The sequence below is a fragment of the Hypanus sabinus genome, chromosome 16, assembly GCF_030144855.1.
Source record: "Hypanus sabinus isolate sHypSab1 chromosome 16, sHypSab1.hap1, whole genome shotgun sequence".
In the NCBI taxonomy this organism is placed as follows: domain Eukaryota; kingdom Metazoa; phylum Chordata; class Chondrichthyes; order Myliobatiformes; family Dasyatidae; genus Hypanus; species Hypanus sabinus.
This window is the reverse complement of record NC_082721.1, coordinates 10,943,204-10,968,023: the sequence shown is the minus strand read 5'-3', so window position 1 is coordinate 10,968,023 and position 24,820 is coordinate 10,943,204. Positions and strand designations below refer to the sequence as shown.

Genomic DNA, 24,820 nt, shown 5'->3' with positions numbered 1-24,820 from the left:
CCTAATCACGGGACAATTTACAATGACCAATAACCTACCAACCGGTATGTCTTTGGACTGTGGGAGGAAACCGCCTCCCAAAGTCCCTGGAGGAAACCCACACGGTCACAGGGAGAACATACAAACTCCATACAGATAGTGTTGGGAATTGAACCTGAGTCGCTGGTTCTGTAAAGTGCTGTGCTAGCCACTATGCCACTACGCTGTGCTTGCAATAATTTTTGCATAAATTCTATTGCATTTCTTTATTTTCCTGTAAATACCTGCAAGAAAATGAATCTCAAGGTAGTATATGTGGGTTGGTACGTAGTTTGATGTTAAATTTAATTTTAATTTGATTGATATTTTCTCCTTCCAACCAAGCGGAAACACTGATACTAAGTCTGCAGAGGGATGACGGGACACGCACCAACTTCAGTGTCTGGTCGCTCTGTCGAATGACTTCCTGGATCTGCCGCAGTACGTTCACTTTCACATCTTCTAGCTCTTGTTTCTGCGTCTTGGCGTCCGCAATGCACGTCCTGTAAGTTGCTTCCGCTTCATCGGCCTGTGGGGAGCAAATGCCCGCAGTTAGACAAAGAACAACAGGAGCTAAATGTAAAGGTGGCTGGCTGCAGTCTACCATCACTGCAGGACTTGTACGTGTCCGGGACAAAGAAGCAGGCAGGAAAGTCGTGGACTCTACCCACCCTGTAAACTGCCTTTTCCTAAAGTTCCCTACTGGAAAGCACTATAGGGTTAATAATACAAAAAGAAACTCACACCATTTTCTTCACCTGGGCAGTTAATCTGATCAATCATTCTAGTTAGCCCTCCCTGCACCCCCTTTATCTTTCATCCCTATCAATGCACTGTAAACACATTAAAGCATTTTTTATTATGCTGTTTACATTGTAAATATATGCTGCTGTTTATGTATTATGCACATTTTATTCCATATCTGTACTTTAACCTCTAATAAATCTCCATTCTTTGTAATTTTGTATGATGTTTTCTATTGCACACACACCACGGCAAATTCTTAATACATTGTAAATGTATATGGCAAATAAAATTCATCCTTGATCCTTGAGGATGGTAAATGCCAGCAAGGATAAACAATAAACAATAGGTGCAGGGGTAGGCCATTCGGCCCTTCGAGCCAGCACCACCATTCAATGTGATCATGGCTGATCATCCACAATCAGTACCCCGTTCCTGCCCTCTCCCCATTTCCTTTGACTCCACTATCTTTAAGAGCTCTATCTAACTCTTTCTTGAAAGCATCCAGAGAATTGGCCTCCACTGTCAATAGGTTTCACATTCAGATTTATTTATCAAATATACATCGAAAGATACAGTGAAGAGCATCATTTCTGTTAGCCACCAACACAACCCAAGGATGTGCTGGGAGTGACACCACACATTCCCACGTTAACACAGCATGTCCACCAGGTTCAGCAGATCAACACAAGTAACAAAAACAATGGAACAACTTTAAAGCAAGTCCCATACATAGATAGATAGAGAGATATAGGGAGGGAGAGGGGGAAGAGAGAGAATATATATATATATACACACATAGAGATGGTATGGCCTCTACAGAGCCCTATTCTTAACATCATCAAGGATCAAGGCTGTCTGAGACTACCTGGAGAGACAGAAGCAAGCAAGACAGCTAAAGTTTGCAGAAGAACTATGGCAAGTTCTCCCAGATACTTGGAACAACCTACCAGCTGGTTTTCTTATAAAATTGCACAACAGTGTACCTAAGAACATAGATGCAGTTTTAAAGGCAAAGGGTGGTCACACCAAATATTGATTTGATTTAGTTGTTTTCCGTTAACTGCTCTTTATTATGTTTTTTTGATATTTATAAATTTTTCATTTCATTATTTTTGAAAGCATCTTTGCTTCATGGAGTTTTTTGCATGTGCTGAAGACTTCTGCACAGTACTATATTTCATTTTGTAATTAATAGCTTTTTTCCATATTGCAATGTTACGCTGCCACAAAGCAACTAATGTCATGGCAGATGGCAGTGATGTTAAACCTGATTCTGATTCAAACTCACTTCTCAGGATGAGTGACCCCAGACTCTTGGCTCCTGGTAACATTGTCACCAGTCCTCTGTTAAATCATATGAATGTGAGACGGCCGCTGTACATAATGTTGTTACAGGACTTGGTATCAAAGTAGTACTACAGCATTAATTAGGCCATAAGATATAGGAGTGGAATGAGGCCATTTGGCCCATTGAGTCTGCTATGCCATTCCATTATGACTGATTTATTATCCCTCTCAACCCCAACCTACCAAACTCCACTTTAATAAAGAGTCATAAAAAAGAGTACAGCACTGAAGCAGGACCTTTGGCCCATCTAGTCCATGCCGAACCATTTAATCTGCCCACTCCCATCGACCTGCACCGGGATATAGCCCTCCGTACCCCTATCATCCATGTACCTAGCCAAACTTATGTGTTGAAATCGAGCTCGCATGCACCACCTGTGCTGGCAGCACATGCCACAATCTCATGAGTGAAGAAATTTCCCCTTGTGTTCCCCTTAAACTTTCACCTTGCACCCTTAACCCATGACCTCTAGTTGTTGTCACACCTGAACTCAGAGGAAGCAGCTTGCTTGCATTTACCCTAGCTGCATACCCCTCATAATTTCGTACACATCTATCAAATCTCCTCCTCTCAGACTTCTATGTTCTAAGCAATGAAGTCCTCGCCTATTCAATCTTTTCATATTACCCAGGTCCTCCAGACCTGCCAACGTCCCAGTACGTAATCAGAAGCTTGCTCTCCTGCCATTAGGCAGAACGTGATGGTATTCAGTGAGTCGGAGTTGTAACTCCATAGACAGAGGTATACAGCCAGTTCCCAATCGTACCCAACCATAACTATAATATTCAGATGGACACATGGTATTCATCACAACTGTGTGTTTACAGTTGACTGCTTTCTTTTCAGTGAGGTATCAGTTTTGATCTGGTTTGTGGTCTGAATGATTTCACTGCCTGTAAACTGTCAGTATCCAAAGGACCTGAAGTCTGTCAAATTGCTGTACAGCACTTAACCCTGGCGACCTGCGGTTAAGATATCTCTCTTTGTAATTTGACAAGTAAAACCTTTAATAATGATAAATAACAGTTATGGAGCTGTACATTATGTGTCTCATGTGTTGAGCTTACATTGTGAACAAAGTAGACCATAAGATATAGAAACATGATTATGCCATCAACATGTTTTAAATATGCCCAATGACTTGGCCTTCATATCCAACTGTGGCAATGAATTCCACAGATTCAGCACCCTCCTGCTACAGAAATTTCCCCTCATCTCTGTTCTAAAGGAATTCTTATATCTTGAAGCTGCACCCTCTGGTCCTAGACTCTTCCACTATAAAGGAAACATCCTCTCCACATCCAGTCTATCTAGGCCTTTCAATATTTGATGGGTTTCAATAAGATCACCACTCATTCTTCTAAATTCCATCGAATAAAAGCCCAGAGCCAAACACTTCTCATATGGCAACCCTCAATGCCAGCACATCCTTTCTTAGGTAAGGGGACCAAAACTGCTCACAGTACTCCAAGTGTGGTCTCACCAACACCTTATTAAGCCGCAGCATTATATCCTTGCTTTGGTATTCTAGTCCTTTTGAAATGAATGCTAACATTGCAATAGCCTTCCTCACCACCAACTCATCTGCAAACGAGATCTTGCTCCAAATCAAATGGTTGCTACGTTTACCTTCAACATTAACAGCAAGGCCATTGTGCAGAAGGAACTCACAAAGTACTCTGGAATGTTTTAAATATCACTTAGCAGATGCTAAATACACTCAGTAGCCATTTTATTAGGCATCTCATGAACCTAATAAAGCGGCCAGTTAACGTATGTTTGTGGTCTACCGCTGCATAGCCCATCCATTTCAAGATTTGATGCGTTGTGATTTCAGAGATGCTCTTCTGCACACCACTGTTGTAATGCATGGTTACTAGAGTTACTGCTGTCTTCCTGCCTACTTGAACTAGACTGACCATTCTCCTCTGAGCTCCCTCATTTACAAGTCATTTTCTCCCACGGTACTGCTGCTCACTGGATATTTTTTGTTTCTTGCACCATTCTCTGTTAACTCTGGAGGCTGTCATGCATGAAAATCCCAGGAGATCACCATCTGGCACCAACAATCATTCCATGGTCAAAGTCACTTAGATCACATTTCTTCCCCATTCTGATGTTTGGTCAGAACAACGACTGGACCTCTTGACCATGTCTGCATGCTTTTATGCATTGAGTTGCTGCCACCCTGATTGGCTGATTAGATACTTGCATTAATGACCAGGTGTACAGGCATACCTAATGAAGTGGCCACTGAATGTAACTACCAGTAACCTCTGCAAAGTTTAGAGCTGTTGCAGAGAAGTGTGTGGCAAAAGAGGATCTGAAAGAGCATAGAAAAGATATGTAAATAGACCCAATGACTATCTTTAAACTTATTGTATAGATGTAGAATTCTAGATTTATAAACCGTTAACGAAGAAGCAAGTGTCCTGTGCTGAGTTTGCACATTCCATGAACCCAGGTTCTCCAGTTCCCTCCCACAGGCCAAAGACGTGCCAGTTGATAGTGTCAAAGTCTAACGTCAATTGTAGTTGAGTGGTAGGAAGCAAGGAGTTGGCATAGTTGTGTAGACATGGTGAGTCAAAATGTAATCAAGGAGCAATTGGCCAATGAGTCGTAGGAAGAGAGGGGTTGGAGTGGCTGAGTGATAGGCAGTAAATCGTAGTTGACTGGTAGGAAGCGAGGGGTTGGTGTTGACATGATGAGCCGAAGATCTATGTGTCTATGCCACTGCGCCTCCTTGCGTTCAACAGGAGAAAGTTCCTATCCATTTTCTGGGATCCAGCACTGGGACGTACATACCTTGTTGCGAGCATCCTCCTCCGTCTTCCTCTTCTTGTCCAAAGTCTTGCTGGCATTACTGCTACTTGCGCTCTGCTGGTCCTCCTCGGCTTTCACCGTCAGGATCTTGGCCTTTTCGTGCTCCTCGGAACGCTGCATGTATGCCTGCTTCGCCTTTTTAAGGTTGGTCTCAGCTTCTTGCTGAAAGGGAAAGGCCAGGTGATTTTTAAAAATTTTAGATATACAGTGTGGAACAGACACTCTCGCCTACTGAGGTGCACAGCCCAGCTAATCTAACCCTGGGCAAATCACAGGACAATTTACAATGACCTACTAATGTGTACACCTTTGGACTGTGGGAGGAAACGCAAGCGCATATGGGACTGGGTCCAGGCCTGAGAGGTCAGATGAAGCCAAATGTGCTAAGACGTTTCTTTCAATACTGTGACACAAGAGATTCTGCAGGTGCTGGAAACCTTGAGCATCTATGGAGAGGAATAAAAAGACAACATTTTGGACTAAGACCCTTCATGGGTCCTGGCCTGCTGAGTTCCTCCAGCATTTTGTGTATGTTACTCTGAATTTCCAATGCCTGCAGAATCTCTTGTGATGAAACATAAGCCTATGCAAACAGACCCACTAAATATTTTTAAACATAATATGGAGCTGTAGAATTCTAGATTTCTGAACCATTATTGTAGAGGCAAACTGCCTGCATGGAGTTTGCACATTTCATGAACCCGGGCTCTCCAGGAAAATCAAGACTTCAGAAATTAACAAGGTTGATGAATCAAACCACTACAAACATCAAATTCTTTTGCTGGGTAGCATCTGAATCCTAATCCCATAAATGAAGGGTTTGGAACTCCCACAAGCAAACAAATCAATTAGGAAGTTTACATTTAGTTTGTAGTTCAGGATATTGACAATAATTGAGATTAATTTTAAATTAGGTTCAGTTTCTTTTTAAATTTAGAAATAGAACATAGGACAGACACTTCCTGTCCAATAAGCTGCAGCATACAGCAACCCACTGATTTAACCCTAGCCTGAACACAGGACAATTTTACAACGACAGATTAACCTACTACCCTTTGGATTGGGGGTGGAATCCTGAGCACCCGAAGGAAACCCTACGTGATTCGCGGGGAGAACATACAAAAAACTCTGAAACGCTCTGAGCTGTAACAGCGTTGCACTAACCGCTAGGTGCTCAAGTTACACGCTGTGTTATGGACAAGGTAGATTGTCATACCAGCTTCCTCTGCGCCCGGTGCCACTGCTCTTTAATCTCCTTTCTGCGCTTTTCATGATCCAATCTTCTTCCAGCTAACGGCTGTGTAAAGATAAAACCAGCACCCATGTTCAGCATGAACAGCTTTCGCACACGTACTGGCTGTTTCTGCAGTTATGAAGTTATAGATAAGGTAATAATGGATTAACTAAAATGAGAACCTATCTTCAGGTATTAAAACCCGTAAACAACTTAACTTCAAACTGATACTTCATGGCAGGTGAAACGAGCCAATGGGTGTGGGACATTCGGATACTGTCCCATTGATACTACACAGGGAAAGACAAAGGATGGAAGTTTCAGCTATTAGCACATTGTTAAGTGCAGCCCTGCCAGCTGAGGCACAGTTCAGGACAGAACTGCCTTGTCTCTTCACCTTCTGCTTGGCTGAATATTCATGGTCCCACCACTGTAACAACAGATGTATATTTTGGGTCTCTGGAGTTTGTACTCTTCACCTTCTTGGAACTGACACTAAAGGGGTTCTGTTAGTTGGGATGTGCTACCATTGCCAATATGGAATTCTGTAAATATACCTGACTATATTCAAAATGTTAGTTAAGTAGGTGATTATAGCAATAACATTTAAAGTAAATTTATCGAAGTACAACCCTGAGATTCATTTTCTTGCGGGCATACTCAATAAATCTATAGAATAATAACCAGAACAGAATTGATGAACGACTACACCAACTTGGGTGTTCAACCAGTGTGCAAAAACAAACAGAAAGAACTAATAATAAATAAATAAATAAATAAATAGATAAATAAACAATAAATATCAAGAACATGAGATGAAGAGTCCTTGAAACTGAATCCATCAGCTGTGGGAACATTTCAATGACGGGGCAAGTAAAGTTGAGTGAAGTTATCCACTTTGGTTCAAGAGCCTGATGGTTGAGGAATAATAAGTGTTCCAGAGTCTGGTGGTTTGAGTCCTGAGAATCCTGTACTTTCTTCCTGATGGCAACAGCGAGAACATGACCTGGGCGGTGGGAGTTCCTGATGATGGATGCTGCTTTCCTGTGACAACGTTTCATGTAGATGTGCTCAATGGTGTGGACGTTTCTACCCGTGATGGTCTGGGCTGTATCCACTACTTTCTGTAGGATTTTCCATTCAAGGGCATTGGTGCTTCCATACCAGGCTGTGATGCAGCATCAATATACTCTCCACTGCACATCAATAGATGTTGGTTTTAAATGTCATGCTGAATCTCTGCAAACTCCTAATGAAGTAGGGGCACTGTCTTGATATCTTTGTAATTGCAAATGTGCTGAGCCCAAGATTCCCACCTGGCAGAAGATGTCTGCAGCCCCAGAGCAATCAGGAAATCCAGCCCATCCACACCCAGACACTCGTTTGTACACATAGATTGTGCAATCCTCAGGTTTTCATAAGCTGTGGAAGATTGGAATCGGTTTAGAGGGTGTAAACTAAAAGAGTTGGCCAAACTTGGAGCATCAGAACTGAGGGTACATCTGATAAAGTTTATAAAATTATGAGGTCGAGGGACAGTGAGAGACTTTTAAGATTGAAATTGGTGGAGGGAAGGGGTGGAGCAAGAGCTGGCGGGTGATAGGTGGATCCAGGTGAGGAGGGTGGGGAGAGAGCAGGAATAGAGCTGGAAGCTGAGAGGTGATAGGTGGACGTAACAAAGGGCTGAAGGACAAGGAATCTGACTGGAGAGGAAATTAACACCTGGAATAACGGGAAGAAAACCAGCTGGGAGGTTTGTGTGGTTGATGGAGAGGGTGAGGCAGGGCAAAGTGATAGGGCGACGGGAGCCAGGTGGATCAGAAGGGAGAAAAGTGAGAAAGCTTGCTTTATGATGTTGGATGTTGCTGAGAACATCAAGCTGACTGGCTCACAGTACGCCATTTAGCATCAGGTGTTTTCTCATTGTGAAACTGATAGGTTATCACAACTACAAAGGGTTAGTGGCTGGGTGTGAGAAATGTAAACCTGCTTCTAGGCTGCCTGCAGTAAATACAAGACTCAGAAATGCACAGCATTGAAATTTGCTTTCCTGTCTTCCATTTAAGTCATATCATTAACCACTCCATCATCCAGGACATGCCCTCTTCTCATTGCTATCATCAGGAAGGAGGTACAGAAGCCTAAAGACACAGACTCAACGATTCAGGAACAGCTTCTTCCCCTCTGTCATCAGATTTCTGAACGGACATTGAACCCACAAACACTAGCTCACTACCTTTTTCATTGCACTACTCAATTGACATTTTGACAGTTTTGTATTATATTTTGCAATACATGACCCTGGTCAAGATGGCGCCAGCGAACAACAATTCCTTGGGCGACATCTTCCAGATGGTCAATTATTTCACTTTTTCTACACCATCTACTTATTCTTTTTATCTTAATTGTGTTTCGGAACTGTTGAAGCCAGTGCCTTACAGTTCGGAGTTCAATCAAGTGATCTAGTGCTCTGCTGTCCCCAAGTAAGCTACAGGAGAGGACCACAAGCACAAGCCATCTCGAGCAGAAGACCAGAGCCGGGGTGTGAGGCCATGATCGAGTCTGTTTCTCGCTGATCGAAGCCTCGAGGAAGATTGAAACACCGAGGCAAATGCAGAAGAGGCCGGGTTGGCGTTCACTCTCCATGGGAGGCTGGGTCAGTGGCTACTGTACATGGGAGGCCGCACTGGGCCAGAGGTCAGGAGGCCACAGGTCAACAGTCACTCCCCGCGGAAGGACTGTGTTCGAGCTGTCACTCTCCTCGATGCTGACAGAGGACGTTCTCGAAGTTCCAAGGCGTATGTGATTATTGACGTGGACTGTGGTATATATGGTCCCGTTCAGTTTTATGTGTTTTCTTTCTTGTTGCCGATTTACAGGTGGGTGATAGGTTACTGTTAGGATGAGGGAGGGGTTGGGGATTTTGGGGTCTGATATTCTTTTTGGTGATTTTTGGTGTGGGCAATCTGTTATCTTTTTGTGTACAAGCGAGGGGGTTCGGGGTTTGATGTTTTAGTTGCTATTTTCTGCTGGGAAATCTGATAGTTTTTTGCAACTGTGTTTGGGGTTTGCCAGTTTTGTTTCTTTTTCAGGCAGGAGGGTGGAGTTGATGTGTTTTCTTTCAAAGACTCCCATAGTTTTTCTGTATTTCATGGCTATCTGGAGAAGACACATCTCAGAGTTGTATTCTGTGTACATACTTTGATAAACTAACCTTTGACCTTTTGAACCTTCATACTGCTGCCACAAAACAACAAATTTCACAACATAAATCAGATGTTAAACCTGATTTTGATTCTATATTTTGTATTTAGACAACAGACAATAGGTGCAGAAGTAGACCATTCAGCCCCTCGAGTCTGCACCGCCATTCTGAGATCATGGCTGATCATTCACTATCAATACCCAGTCCCTGCCTTGTCCCCATATCCCTTGATTCCCCTATCCATCAGATATCTACCTAGCTCCTTCTTGAAAGCATCCAGAGAATTGGCCTCCACCATCTTCCGAGGCAGTGCATTCCACTGATGTAAAGATTGTAAAGATTAATTTTCTGTCCCGTGAAATGCTGCAAGCTGTGGTATAGATGAAGAAGGCACTTAAATTCTTCCCCTTCCTCCTCCCCTGTTTCTCTCTTCCTTTTCCTTGTTTCTATTCCCACTTCCCCCTTTTCCTGACCCCTTCACCATTCCTCTTTTCACACCCCGTTCTTCTTCCCACTTCCCGATCCTCTTCCACTCCCCAATCCTCTTCACTCTCCCCATTCCTCTTCACCATCACTAATCTTCCTCGTTCTCATTCCTATCCCTGCTCCCTCTTTCTCTTACCACTTCCCTATTCCTCTTCCACAACTCCCCACATTCTCCAACATCTTCTTTCATCCTTGACTGCTTTCCCCCACAGTTCCACCCCTCTTCTCTCCAGGGTCTCTTCTTCACTCACCAGCTCTCTCCTGGAATGTTGGTGAAATGAATTATCCCACAACCTGACAAATGCTGTCATGGACACCCAACGGAATCACTATAGACTCAAAAATAAAGGTGTAATGTACATTTCAACAAAGCAGCCTTTAACACATATTAGGTGGCTGACTCATTGTAAATTGTCTCTCACATTTTCTCATTGTGAAACTAATGAACTACGTTGATTGCCAAAATTGCTACCTGTAATTGGGTGTGAGAAATGTTACACTAGCAAAATCCTAAACTGTATCTGCATTGAAATCTGCTTTGAAATACTCTAAAGTCAGTGAAATGCCATTGTATTAATATGTTCTAGAGGTTAATTTTGCGATAAGGAGACTTTATGTAGCAGTATTTTTAAAAGTGCAAATACTCCTCCAACTTCCCTCTGAACACTAATTAGAATCAGAATCAGGTTTATTATCACCGACCTGTCGTGAAATTTGTTGTTTGGCGGCATAAGGGTTTCTAATACATAAAGAACAAATTAACAAGTTACAATATGGAATATATAAAAATATAAGTAGTGGAAAAAGCCAGCAAGTTTGTGAGGTAGTGCTAATGGGTTCAAGGACAATACAGAATTATCGATTATTATTCACTAATAATTTATTATTCTGATTGTCATCCTAATGTTGAATAATTATCCAACATTAGAATGACAATCAGAATCATATTTTTATCACTGACATATGATGGAAAATTTATTGTTTTGCAGTAGCAGACAGTGCTACAAAATTTTTCATCTCATGCTCTCATTATTTATTGTTTATTTAGTTATTTATTTTTCTTTTGTACTTGTCCAGTTTGTTATTCTTTGCACAGTGGTTGCTTGTCTGTCCTGTTGGGTGCAGTCTTTCATGGATTCTTCTCCGGTTCTTGGGTTTGCTGAGTGTGCCCTCAGGAAAAGGAATCTCAGGGTTGTATCTGGTGGCATATATATGGCGGGAGAGTCTAAGACCAGAGGACACAGCCTCAGAATAGAATGATGTCCTTTTACGATGGAGATGAGGAGAAATCTCTTTTGCTTGAGGATGGTGAATCTCTGGAAGGTATAAGAACCTCAGGACTCACACCATCAAGTTCAAGATCAGTTACTACCCCTCAACCATCAGGCTCTTGAATAAAAGGGGATAGCTACACTCAGTTGTCACATCGTTGAAATGTTCCTACAACTAATGAACTCACGTTCAATGACTCTTTATCTAATTATATCATGCTGTCATTATGTATTGCTATTTGTTTATATTTGCTTTTGCACAGTTTGTTGTCTTCTGCACTCTAGCTGATCTTTCACTGATCTTGTTATACAGTAATTACTATCCCATAGATTTGTTGAGAATGCCCGCAGGAAAATGAATCTGAAGGTTGTATATGGTGACATACATTTACTTTTATAATAAATTTACTTTGAACTTTGATTATCCTCCCTCACCTTCTCTCCTATTCAGATAATCTTGTTTTGTTCTTTAAGCATTCGTCTTATTTCTTATTTCTGATCAAAGGCCAGAGCCCTGAAACATATTCTGCTTCTCTTTCCACAGATGCTGCCTGGCCTGCTGAGATTTCCCAGCAATCTCATAGTCAAAGAAATGTACAGCACAGAAACACGCACCTCGGCCCACCTAGTCCTCGCTGAACCATTGTAGCTACTTACAGCCACTGACCTGCACCCCCAGGGCCCTAACTCTGCCATACCCCTACCAAGCTATCTAAACTTTGCTGAAACATTGCACCACTTGCTCCACCCTCTCACCACCATCTGGGTGAAGAAGTTTCCCCTCATGTTCCCCTTAAACTTTTCACCCTTCACTCATAACCTCTGGTTATAGACCCACCCAACTTCAGTGGAAAAAGCCTGCTTGCATTTACCCTATCTATACCCCTCATAATTTTGTATACCTCTATCAAATCTCCTCTCCTACATTCCAAGGAATAAAGTCCTAACCTAGTCAATCTTTCCTTATAACTCAGGTCCTCCAGACTTGAGAAAATACTTGTAAGTTTTCTCTGTACTCTTTCAACCTTGTTTACGTCTTCAGGTGGGTGAGCAAAACTGTACACAATGCTCCAAATTAGGCCTCAGCAATGCCTGATACAACTCCAACATAAATTCCTCGCACAGAGCGTTCTCTGTTCCGTTGCCGACTTGCAGGGTGCGGTTCGGTCTCACGCTCACTTACCTGGAGAAAGGTTTGATTCTGAAGGATGTTGGCGCCTTGCATCACGCTCTGTCCGTACTCCAGGTCCTGCTCTAGTGCCAGCGAATAGATCGACAGGAAGGGCACGTGATACTGCAGAGACACAAGTGAAGCAAAGAGGAATTATTTAAAGAGGGTATTCACATGTATGAAGATACTGTGTTGTCATTCTGTAGCTAGTTCGACAACAACTCTGATATCACCTGCTCCAGGCATCGTCTTTTGAAGATATACGCCATGCCCAGCACCTGAGCATTGTTCTTAGTAACACATTTTGCTGGAGGAACTCAGCAGGCCAGCATCAAGGACACCTTTAAAAGACAATGCCTCAAAAAGGCGGCATCCATCATTATGGACCCTCATCACCCAGGACAAACATTCAGTGTTCTAGGAACAGTTTCTTCCCACCACCATGAGATTACTGAATGGACACTGAACCCATGCACACCGTCTCACTATTTATTTATTTCTTTGCTCTCCTTTTGCACTATATATTTAATTTATATATTTTATATAAATATCATCATCACCAAGTTGTGCTGTGTCTAATGAGGAGTCCAGCCCGACCCCTACTGGACTGCCACCCACCACCTGGACCTGAGCTCTGAACCCCCGTGCCACAGTGGGCAGCAGAGCCCAGACGGTTCCCGGTGTCAGCCTCGGGCTCGGCCTGAGGTATGTTCTCGTCCACCCGGGATGGGGTCACCTATCTTGTAAAGGCACTGCTTGGCCATGTCGTTAGGATGTCTGACAGCCGACTACCAAAACAGCTGCTGTATGGAGAGCTGAGCCAGGGCAAGCGCTCAGTTGGAGGGCAGGAGAAATGTTTCAAAGCCTGCCTCAAAGTGTCCCTCAAAGATCTCAACATCAATCCCAGTAGCTGGGAATCGCTTGCTCTGGACCGCCCAACCTGGTGGAGCAGGACCACTAAAGGAGCGTATGCAGCAGAAATCAGACGCACCGCAGGGGCTCAGAGGAAATGCGCCGCACAAATGCGCAAGGCTCGAGCTACCTCCACTTCCACTGCAGCACCTACCCTCATGTGTCCCACATGTGGGCGAGCTTTCAGGGCCCGGATTGGCCTCACCAGTCACCTCCAGACCCACAGTCACAAACCCTCCACCTGACAGAAGTCGTGGTCGTCTTCGACTCCGAAGGATGAACAACAACAACAACAACAAAGGCACTGTCCAGAAGGCAATGGCAAGCCACTTCTGTAGAAAAATTTGCCAAAGACAATCATGGTCATGGAAAGACCATGATGCATGATGAATGAATGAACAAATGTACCAAGGAACAGTGACAATAATAAACCAATTTACCGATTTGACTTTTTTTGCATGTCAGCCATTTCTTCACACTTGTGCATTGAGGTAGCACCAGGGAAAAGCAACAACAGAATTCACAATGAAGTGTTAGGTACATACACATAGTGAACTGGATAATCAAGGGCTTGTCATCATTCTCAGCTACTGTTTGAATTTTAAATCAGGTTTTAGATTCAGCAATAAATATCCCACACAACTCTGTTTAATTGCTAGTACACTAATTACTGTGATTCCTTACCTCATGGGTGATAGCCTGCCTACAAGTATGGATCAATTTCATCAGGCCTTTGGCAAAGTCCAGTTCTGTATAAATTAAAAAGACACCACTGTTATAACACAGGAAGAACATAACAGTATATGTAATATCTTCCACTTTAATGGGCTGATTTCTCATGGGAGTGCCCTTCAACCATGTACTCACCCAGACTTGCTAACACAACTACATATCCTTTTCCTAGGAACTTGTCTTCTCCGCCCACCTGGTTTCACCTATCATCTTCTACCTATCCTCCTTCCTCTTCCCCCATCTTTTTGGCGTCTTTCCCCTTTCCTTTCCGGTACTGAAAAAGAGTCTCTTCCCGAAACATCGACTGTTCATTCCTCTCCATTGATGCTGCCTGACCTGCTGAGTTCCTCCGGTGTTTTCTGTGTGTTGCTCTGTGGAATTGGAACCTGCTTAGTGCAATGAGGGAAAAAGGAAAGAGGGAAAAGAAACAGAGGGGGCTGATGGTCAGAAAAGGAGATAGAGAAGACCTGCAGATGCCAAGCAACACACAGTGCTGGAGGAACTCAGCAGGCCAGGCAGCATGTATGGAACAGAGTAAACAGTTGACATGTTGGGCTGAGACCCTTCATTAGGACTGCTCAGGTATGCAACATCCATGGTCAACCCCCGACTCAATAGAGGGCCTCACTTATACGATGATTCTGCCCAACAACAGCAGGGATTTGGGAATTACTATAGAAAAAATTTACACTGATTAGGTCTCAGTGACTGTGACGTTAACAAACTCAGCAGCCCCTCACCCAAAGCCATTCTCTTTTCCAGGTAGGTAATGAGATCCTTCATGTATTTGGAAACAGTTTTGGCATATTGCAAAGCAGCTTCGACTCCACCCTCAGACCGCTGTAGGATGATGTCCACCTCTTCCGTGGAAGGGCTTCCTGCAATCCAAACGTGGAAGACAAAATGAGAAACAAGGCTTTTGATTATAGCGACTTGGGGTAAGTGGATGCTACTTTTCCACTTGATGGGGCAATACTCAGTTTCCGGCTTCAGGGAATAAAAAGACAAAATCTTGGTGTTTCAGATCTCCACTTCAACTACTTCAAAATCAAAATCAGAAGTCAAAAGAAGTTTATTATCAAAGTACATACAGTACATGCCATTTACTACCTTCGGATTCATTTTCTTGCAGACATTTACAGGAAAATAACAAAATGCACTATAACTTATGATCAGCTGCACATGAACAATACTGACCACAAAGGGGTTGGCGATATACAGCAATGTTTTGTGCGCAGCTTACTTAGAGACTCATTGAGTGATAGAAACCTGCAGTATAGAAACAAGCCCTTCGGCCCATCTAGCCCTTGCCAAACCATTTAATCTGCATACTCCCATCAACCTGCACCTGGACCATATCCCTCCATACACCTACCATTCATGTACTGATTCAAACTTCTCTTAATTAAAGGCAGGGCTTTCAGATTAAGTTTGATCAGGGCTTTGAAGAGTTATGAGAAGGGCTAGCTAAGATTAAAGTGGATTTATCTTCCCGGTAGATCATGTGCATCATAGTTTACTAAGGGAGGCAAGGGATTATATTGGCCATAATTATAACTGATTCTAGAGATGCTGGAAATCTTGAGCAACACAGACAAAATGCTGGAGGAACTCGGCAAGTCAGGCAGCACTTATGGAGGGGAATAAGCAGTCAATGTTTCGGGCCAAGACTCTTCATCAGGACCCGATGAAAAGCCCCTCCATAGATGCTCCCAGTCTGGCTGTGTTCCTCCAGTATTTTGTGTGTAATGGCTATAATCATCCAAACGTCCAAAATGCCCAAGGGTCGGAGAATTAAGAATGTTCTAATCCACTGTCATAAATGCAGCTCATCTAAATAAATAAATAGTTTATTTGTGGCAATATTACTTTATGTGTTGAGTGTGAGTTACATGTGCTGTGTGCTGCACCTTGGACTGGAGGAACGATGCTTTGTTCAGTGCTGTGCATGTATAGGGTTCAATGACAATAAACTTGAACATGAATTGAATTCACTTTATTACTTATATCCTTCGTATACCTGAGAAGTAGAAATCTTTATGTTAAGTCTCCACCTAAACGTGCGATGAGCAATTTATAGTAATTTATAATAAATATTATGTATAATAGGACAGTCAATATAACATATAATTGTATCAGCCTGAATTAATCAGTCTGATGGCCTGGTGGAAGAAGCTGTCTCAGAGCCTGTTTGTCCTGTGTTTTATGCTGCAGTACCATTTCCCAGATGGTAGCAGCTGGAAGTTTGTGATCGGGATGACTTGGGTCCCCAGTGATCCTTGGGGGCCTTTTTACACCCCTACCTTTGTAAACATAAACATTCTGTCTTTGTAAACATCCCCCGCAGTCAATCTGGCCACCGTGATAAAGAACTCCACAGCCTTACCACCCTCTGAGAGAAGAAATTTCCCCTCACCTCTTCTAAGTTCCTCATTCACATTTTAAGAGTCATCCCTCATTCTAAACACCACGGCAGTCTTTTATGACGTTTGCTCACTATTCAATCCACACAGACAAAATGACACACCAAGGGCATTACCTGCGTCACTGAACTCGTCCTTCACCTGGGTCGCATCACCTTGTACAGCAATCCCACCACACAGATTCTCCATCGACTGGAAAGACAAACAAGACGAATTAGATTCTATTAAAGGATTGATGAATGCACCAACTGGTTGAGACACAAGACTGAAGCAAACCTCTCAGCTTCAATCGACCCCACTGTTCAACAGTAATAGGGAGCACCGCCTTACAAAGATTATGGCCCAGTATTCCTCACCTCAGAGAGCAGGAGGAGACATTCCCAGGTAAAAAGCCTCTCACTGAATCGGAACCAGCTGCAGCCTGCAGGCCTGGCTGCTCACAGCCAAGGCCTGTTTTGAGGCATTGGAGCCAAGCTTAGCACTCCTGAGGCCAGAAGCAAATAAACTAACTCATAATCCACACCCAGTGAGGTCTCTGGTAAAGAATGGAACTGGTTACCTGAAGCTTCTTGGGTTTCTACAGGAGCAACGTTCACTTGGGTGAAGCAGGAGGATATAATTGGTGCTTCTGAGCTGCATCGCACTCCACAACAAAGAGATACAATGGAGGGAAGCTACGAGGGAGGCACCATTTTATCTTTACAAGAATGTAAAACACTTGAGGAACATCTTGGCCAAACCAGACTGTAGTTCACTTTCTGTTGCTCTGGCCTTAAAGTAGAGATTGTGAAAGGACACAGTGTGATAGTGTTGGGTAGATGTGGCCCTGGAACTGTGTTCGTCAGCCAGCTGAAGAGCACAGCTTGTTGACTCTGCCATGAACATTTAACGCACTGAAACTACACTGTGTCGAAATGCTCAAAGAAGCAAAAAAAACCCCACAATTTCTCAATATGAAGTATTTCAGGCAGAAATCAAAGTGTAATAGAAAACAGAAACATGCATACATCAAGTGGATACACCCACAGACCATCCCCTAGGGCAGAAATGGCTAATATGAAGCTACGTCCTCACTACACCGGATAAATCCATAACCGAAGCTTTTTCTCTTCATTTTTACCCTCCGTCCACACTAAAACGGCGTTTTCGTCCCCCGAACCCACAGCTTTTCAGAAACGCTTTTCAGGGTGGGTATTTTTGAAAACGCTGCTCGGGCAGATCAGTGTGGACGGGGTAACCGGAGACTTCTGAAAACGCTATCAGACGACAGCGCGCTGTTTCATTGTTTTCCTGAACACAACCTAACCATTTCAGAACAGACGGGCAACGAGACTGAAGCCAAAAGAGTTAGAAATGTACTCACCAAATACTTTTGACCTTTAACTAACTGAATAAATAACTATACTCATTTTGCCGTTTTCTGTCCTTGCTCGTATGAAGGTGGTTTACCTACTTATGCAAGTCAGAGAGCGAATTGTGGGACAATTTAAAATGTCCAATTAACCTACTTGGTGCACCTTTGGACTGTGGGAAGAAACAGGAGCACCCAGAGGGCACCCATGTGGTCACGGGGAGACCATACCAACTCCTACCTGGGATGTTTGCGAACCGTGGGAGGAAACCAGAGCACACGGGGAAAACTCGCACATGAGGTGGGGAGGGCATACAGAGACTCCTTACAGATGATGTCGGAATTGAACTCTCAACTCCGACACCCCATGCTACCATGGCACCCAAATTTTTATCTAGGGATACAGCGTGGAACAGGCCTTTATGGCCTAACAAGCTGTGCCACCCAGCAACCCATCTACTTAACACCAAGCTAATCACAGGACAATTTACAATGCCCAAGTAACCTGCTAATCAATACGTCTTCGAACTGTGGGAGGAAACTGAAGCATACGGAGGAAAACCCACGTGGTTACAGGGAGAACGTACAAACTCCTTACAGAAGCCATTGGAATTGATCTCCAAACTCTGACACCGTGAGCTAGAGTACAGTCATACTGACTGCTAGCTACTGTGTTGCCCCAATCTGTGCTCATCACGAGTGGAGTCAAGGCCAGGAACTGTACTGCCTCAGTACTGACTCTAATGACTGGTTATTGTTTGGGAATGTCCAATGGTCGAGAGAAGAGGAAGACAAAATGAAATTTCACCACCAATGTGTTTTGTAAAATAAAAACCTCGAAGTTCTGTAGAATGAAAACCCAACTTTGAATGTGGAATATGACTCTGCTTTGACTCAGCCTTACTTGCTTTATGGATGTTAAAAATTTCCATTGGTACATTAGGAGTTCACTGAGTTTAAAACCAAAGACAGCGCACAAGGGAAAATCCAATTTAATGTAGAGATGTAAACTTTGGAAGATGGCTTGCAGATCTGATGAATCCAACTACAACCTGAATGCCATCTTTACTTACGCCATTCTTCAAGACTCTTGAGCAGAAGTAAAATCCCTGAGGCACACAAATTATAAAGCTCTTTCAGAAATCAATTCACAACAACTAGACAAAGAGCTTTTCAGAAGTGGTGTGTGCACACACGCAACGGTCCTTGTATAACGTGGGTTCATTCTGTCCACTCACCCTGCACTTATCCATCGGTGGTAATGATAACAGGGTGCTGCTGTCTACCTCGCCCATGAGGAGTTCTGAGACACTGCCAAAGAGGAAACAATAATTATAGCAGTTGACAAGCCTCCATTTATACATTTCTATTTGTTTTCAAAAGCAAAAATTTCCTCCATATTCTCATTCAATTACACACCAAGCGGTTCAGAAAGGCCTTCAGTCTAAGTCTAACAGATATCTCTTCATAACCAATTATCAGGGAGAACCCAAAGAGTGGCATATGCTGACTTGTTCCCTGAACCCTTTCTTTCTGCTTCAAGGGAAGGAAACCCATTGAAAGGTTTAGATAGAGTGGATGTGGAGAGGAGCTTTCCTATAGTGGGGGGGGGAGTCCAGGACCAGAAGACACAGCCTCAGAATGGAAAGACATCCGTTTAGAATAGAGGAATTTCTTTAGCCAGGGGATGATGAATCTGTGGAATCATTGCCACAGATGGCTGTGGAGATCAAGTCATTGGGTACGTTTAAAACAGAGGTTGATAGACTCCTGATTAGTAAGAGCTATGGGGAGAAGGCAGGAAAATGTGGTTGAGAGGGAAAGTAAAGTCAGCCATGATTAAATGCCAGAGCAGTCCCAATGACTGAATGGCTTAACTCTGCTCCTATGTCTGATGGACTGGTTGAGTGCTCTTCAGTCAGTTCTTTCCTGTGAAATTGGTGCCCGAAATAATCCAGATGAAATGCTGGAAATCTGAAGAAAAACCTAAAAATGTTAGAAAAGCTCTCAACAGTTCATGCAATGTTTGTGGAGAGAAAATCAGGGCAGAATTAGGGTTGTGGGATGAATCATATTTCTCACTAACTTATGACCAAAGTTTTTGGAAAATTATAACCAGTGGAATCAATCATCGTAGGAAATGAGGAAGTGAAGAGCCCAGGGGATCGGCGTTGTATAGAGTAATGTTCTGCTCATCTTCCATCTGGAGATGTATGAGGAGCATTTGATGGCTCTGTACTTGCTGTAGTTTAGAAAAATGAGGAGGGATCTCATTGAAACCCATCGAGTACTGAAAGGCCTAGATAGAGTGGACATGGAGAGGATATTTCCAATAGCGGGGGAGTCCCGGACCAGAGGCTCCAGCCTCAGAATACAAGGATGTTCCCTTTAGAGGAGAGAGGAGGAGGAGGAATTTCTTTAGGCAGATGGCAGTGAATCTCTGGAATTCATTGCCATGGATGGCTGTGGAGGTCAAATCATTGGGTACATTTAAAGTAGGGGTTGATAAGTTCTTGATTAGTAAGGGCGTCAAAGGTTACTGGGAAAAGGCAGGAGAATGGGGTTGAGAGGGATAATAAATCAGCCATGATTTAAAGGCAAAGTAGACTCGATGGGCCAAAGGCAACTTGGGATAGGCAATAAATTCTGGCTTATCTGGCGATGCCCACATCCCTAAATGAAAAAAAATCATACCAGTTGGTACGTTAAGTGTAAACTGTCACGTGACTAGGCTAGAATTAAATTGAGGGATTGTAGGGGGCATGACTCAAAGGGCCAATTCAGTGTTATATCTCAGTAAGCACAGTGTCTATAAAAAGTATTCACCCTCCTGGAAGTTTTCATGTTCTATTGTTTGTCACAGGGGATTTAAATTATTTTTTGACACTGATCAACAGAAAAAGACACTCTCATGTCAAAGTGAAAACAGATCTCCACAAAGTGATCTAAACTAATTACAAATATAAAACACAAAATCATTTAATATGACATACCAAATCATCACTGGTGCAGCCAGTTGGTTTTACAAGTCACACAGTTAGTTAATTGGAGATCACCTGAGTACAGTCGAGGTCTTTCAATTGATGGTAGTAAAAATACACCTGTTTCTGGAAAGTCCAACCATTGGTGAGTCAGTATCCTGGCAAAAACCCCAGCACAAAGACGAAAGAACACTCCAAGCAACTTCATGAAAAAGTTATTGAAAAGCACAAGTCAGGAGATGGATACGAGAAAATTTCCAAGACACTGAATATCCTTTGGAGTACAGTTAAATAAATCATCAGAAAATAAAAAGAATGTGGCACAGCTGTAAATCTGCCTAGAGCAGGCCGTCCTCAAAAACTGAGTGACCATGCAAGAAGGGGACTAGTGAGGGAGGCCACCAAGAGACCTGTGACAATTCTGGAGGAGTTACAAGCTTCAGTGGCTGAGATGGGAGAGACTGCGCATACAACAACTGTTGCCCGGGTGCTTCACCAGTCACAGCTTTATGGGAGAGTGGCAAAGAGAAAGCCACTGTTGAAAAAGACTCACATGAAACTCAGCTGGAGTTTGCCAGAAGGCATGCCGAAGACTGAAGTCAGCTTGTTGAAGGTTTTATGGTCTGATGAAACCAAAACTGAATTTTTTGGCCATCAGACTATATGCTATGTTTGGTATAAGCCGAACATCACAAATCACCAAAAACACACCATTCCCACTGTGAAGCATGCTGTGGGGATGCTTCACTGCAACAGGCCCTGGAAGGCTTGTGAAGGTAGAGGGTAAAATGAATGCAGCAAAATACAGGGAAATCCTGGAGGAAAACCTGATGCAGTCTGCAAGAGAACTGCAACTTGGGAGGTTTGTTTTCAGCAAGACAATGACCCCCAACATAAAGCCAAACTACAAAGGATGGCTTAAAATCAACAAAGTTAATGCCCTGGAGTGGCCAAGTCAGAGTCCAGACCTCAATCCAATTGAGAATTTGTGGCTGGACTTGAAAAGGGCTGTTCACTTACGATCTCCATGCAATCTGACAGAGCTTGAGCAGTTTTGTAGAGGAAGAATAGGGAAAATTTGCAATGTCCAGATAAGCAAAGCTGATCGAAACCTATTCACACAGACTCAATGTAATTGCTGCCAAAGGTGCATCTACTAAATACTGACTTGAAGGAACTGAGCAATTATGCAATCAATGATTTTGTGTTTAATAATTGTAATTAGTAGAAATTTGTTTCCACTTTGACACAAAAGAGTCATTTTCTGTTGATCAGTGTCAAAAAAGCCAAATTAAATCCACCATGATTCAATGCTGTAAAACTAGAAAACATGAAAGCTTCCAAGGGGGTGAATACTTTTTATAGGCACTTTTTATACTTTTTATATGAATGAATAAACAAACATACAAACAATTGTCCCTATCAGAGTGAGTCAAGTATTGTTTGTTGACTTTTTAAAAATTATTTGCATGATTTGTCCTTGATGGGCCAAATGGCCTAATTCTGTTCCTATATCTTATGGTCTTATATTTTCATATACACTCTGTGGCTGCTTTATTAGGTACACCTGCCTGTTAATGCAAATATCTGATCAGCCAGTCATGTAGCTCAATGAATAAGAGTACACAGACATGCTCAAGAGGTTGAGTTGCTCTTCAGACCAAACATCAGAATGGGGAAGAAATGTGATCTAAGTGACCTTGACCGTGGAATGATTGTTGGTGCCAGGCAGGGTGGTTTGAGTATCTCAGAAACTGCTGATCTCCTGAGATTTTCACACACAACAGTCTCTAGTTTACAGAGAATAGTGTGAAAAACAAAAAAAAATCCAATGAGTAAACACGAGGAAATCTGCAGATGCTGGAAATTCAAACAACAACACACACAAAATGCTGGTGGAACGCAGCAGGCCAGGCAGCATCTATAGGGAGAAGCGCTGTCGACGTTTCGGGCCGAGACCCTTCGTCAGGAGTGTTCCAATGAGTGTTATTTCTGTAGGCAAAACTGCCTTGTTAAGAAAATAAGTCAGAGGAGAACAGTCAGACTGTTTCAAGCTGACAGGATGGCGACAGTAACTCAAATAACCACATGTTACAACAGTGGTGTGCAGAAGAGCATCGCTGAACGCACAACACGTTGAACCTTGAAGTGGATGTGTCACAGCAGCAGAAGGCCATGAACATACACCCAGGGGCCTCTTCAATGGGTACAGGAGATATCTAATATAGTGGCCATTGTGTGTATATCAAAATAAACTGTTGATAATAAAAAATATTTATAATAATAAATCGCGCGATGCCTTTTCATTCTTGTGCTCAATGTGTTCAGTAGTGTTTTATTAAAACCAGCAGCATAGTTCCTCACCCAACCCAAGCCCTCCCTCTCCAGCAGCAGAAGCACGCTACGCTGTGGCCCTTCCCCGCCGAGAGCTTGTGGTGGCTGCACCGAGTCTCAGAGCAACCCTCAGCATGTACTCCTGCCAGTCGGCAGTTTTTCTCCGCGGACATCTCGACGGGCAGGCAGACGAAAATCAAGAGTTCAGCGTTTCAATGCAGGCAATGGAATCCCGTCTCAGGGAGCAGCCATCACCGTCCTTACAGCACACAGAAGAAAGGAGGCCAGGTTAGCAGGAAACCGGGCTGTTTACACTGCAAATGGTTTGAACACCTCTGGTACACAGCCTCACACCTCCTCATCATTAAGAATTGTCACTTGATAATTTGGCCACGAACTCCACTTCCTGCCTCCACGTCAGTCATCAGTTCTTACCAACCACTTCCTGCAAACAAACTGAAAACACGAAGCAACACACACACATGCACACACAGACAAAATGCTGGAGGAACTCAGCAGGTCAGGTAGTGCCTATGGAGGGGATCAAACAGTTGACATTTTGGGCTGAGACCCTTCTTCAGGTCCTGACACTCTGACTGCCCCTTTCCTCCATATGTGCAGCCTGACTTGCTGAGTTCCTCCAGCATTTTGTGTGTGTTTCTCGAGATTTCCAGCATCTGCAGAACCTCTTGTGCTTATGAAAACATAAAGCATGTACTTTAAAAAAAAATCTATATTTTTTAAATCCAAAAACTTTTGAAACGTTTTAAAGCCACCTACCTTTCTGGTCTCTCTCCCTGCACCCCTTAAAGGCTTTTAAAATATTACTTCCTAATCCAATCTTCAGGTGCTAGGCCCAGTAGTCTAGGAGGCTCCGGACTCATTATCAACGAGTCAATAGGGCTACCCTCTCTCGGCTTCCTCACCCAATCCGCAGATGAACCTAAGCTAGCACCAATCTGTCTGCTAAAATTAACCACACTTTGTTGAGAAGGCACTTCCTCTTGAATATTTGCTGGTGTCTACTTACTTTCTGAATGTAATTGAAATGGGAGACTGTCACTTGACTTGTGTTAAACCTTGTAGTAATGGGTTCAGATCTTGAGGTCAAAAGCTGACAGAAATCAAGCAGAGACAGATACTGAAACACCTTAGGCTGGATCAGTCCATCAGTAGAAATATCTAGCAGAAAAAAATGTTAAGCTATTGATTTGTTTGTTTGTGGGAGGCAGGATGGTGGGGATAGCCCTCTACCAAATTACCACAGTTCTGTGCAAGTGTTTTAGGTACCCTAACGACACATATGTGCCTAAGACGTTAGCATAGTGCTGTATACTCTGTTTACATTAAGGACCATACGTGGCCAAGAAGATCTGACTAAAGTTAACTGGTCAGGAGCAACACAAGAATGATATAAAAGGTTTCTATTAACCATTGTGGTGGGGTGGAGATATGTCTGTACCAAAGGGGGTGCAAGGGGCTCCTTCCCTCCACTAGACTGCAGGTCACCCTTGGGCAAGGCATAGCACCTGCTTACTCCCCAATCAGAGTCACGTGAAACCATGGGAGCAGGCGGTGGATGGTCGTACGAGCACCTGGTACATATCACAAGTCCTGGTTATGCAAACACTGATGCCAGGAAGACAATCTCTGAAGAGTATTGACAATGGCCAGGGTCACCCATCTTGTAAAGACGCTGCTGAGAAGAAGGCAATGGCAATCCACTTTGGTAGAAAAATTTGCCAAGAATAATCATGGTCATGGAAGACCAAGATCACCCACGT

At 43.2% G+C, this 24,820-nt stretch overlaps 1 protein-coding gene across 6 annotated transcripts in view; it reads right to left on the bottom strand.

Annotated features, from left to right (window-relative positions):
* The window catches only part of LOC132406007 (rho GTPase-activating protein 45-like), a 178,368-nt gene that overhangs the window by 38,418 nt on the left and 115,130 nt on the right, over positions 1-24,820 (bottom strand). For all 6 annotated transcript variants that reach the window (XM_059991122.1, XM_059991118.1, XM_059991119.1 and 3 more), the window contains 8 exons: positions 18,960-19,032; positions 16,487-16,562; positions 14,688-14,825; positions 13,900-13,964; positions 12,316-12,426; positions 6,153-6,233; positions 4,919-5,098; positions 410-547 (listed from right to left, as the gene is read on the bottom strand). In XM_059991122.1, the coding sequence (XP_059847105.1) occupies positions 410-547; positions 4,919-5,098; positions 6,153-6,233; positions 12,316-12,426; positions 13,900-13,964; positions 14,688-14,825; positions 16,487-16,562; positions 18,960-19,032 (862 nt within the window). The remainder of the gene's footprint in view (positions 1-409; positions 548-4,918; positions 5,099-6,152; positions 6,234-12,315; positions 12,427-13,899; positions 13,965-14,687; positions 14,826-16,486; positions 16,563-18,959; positions 19,033-24,820) is intronic.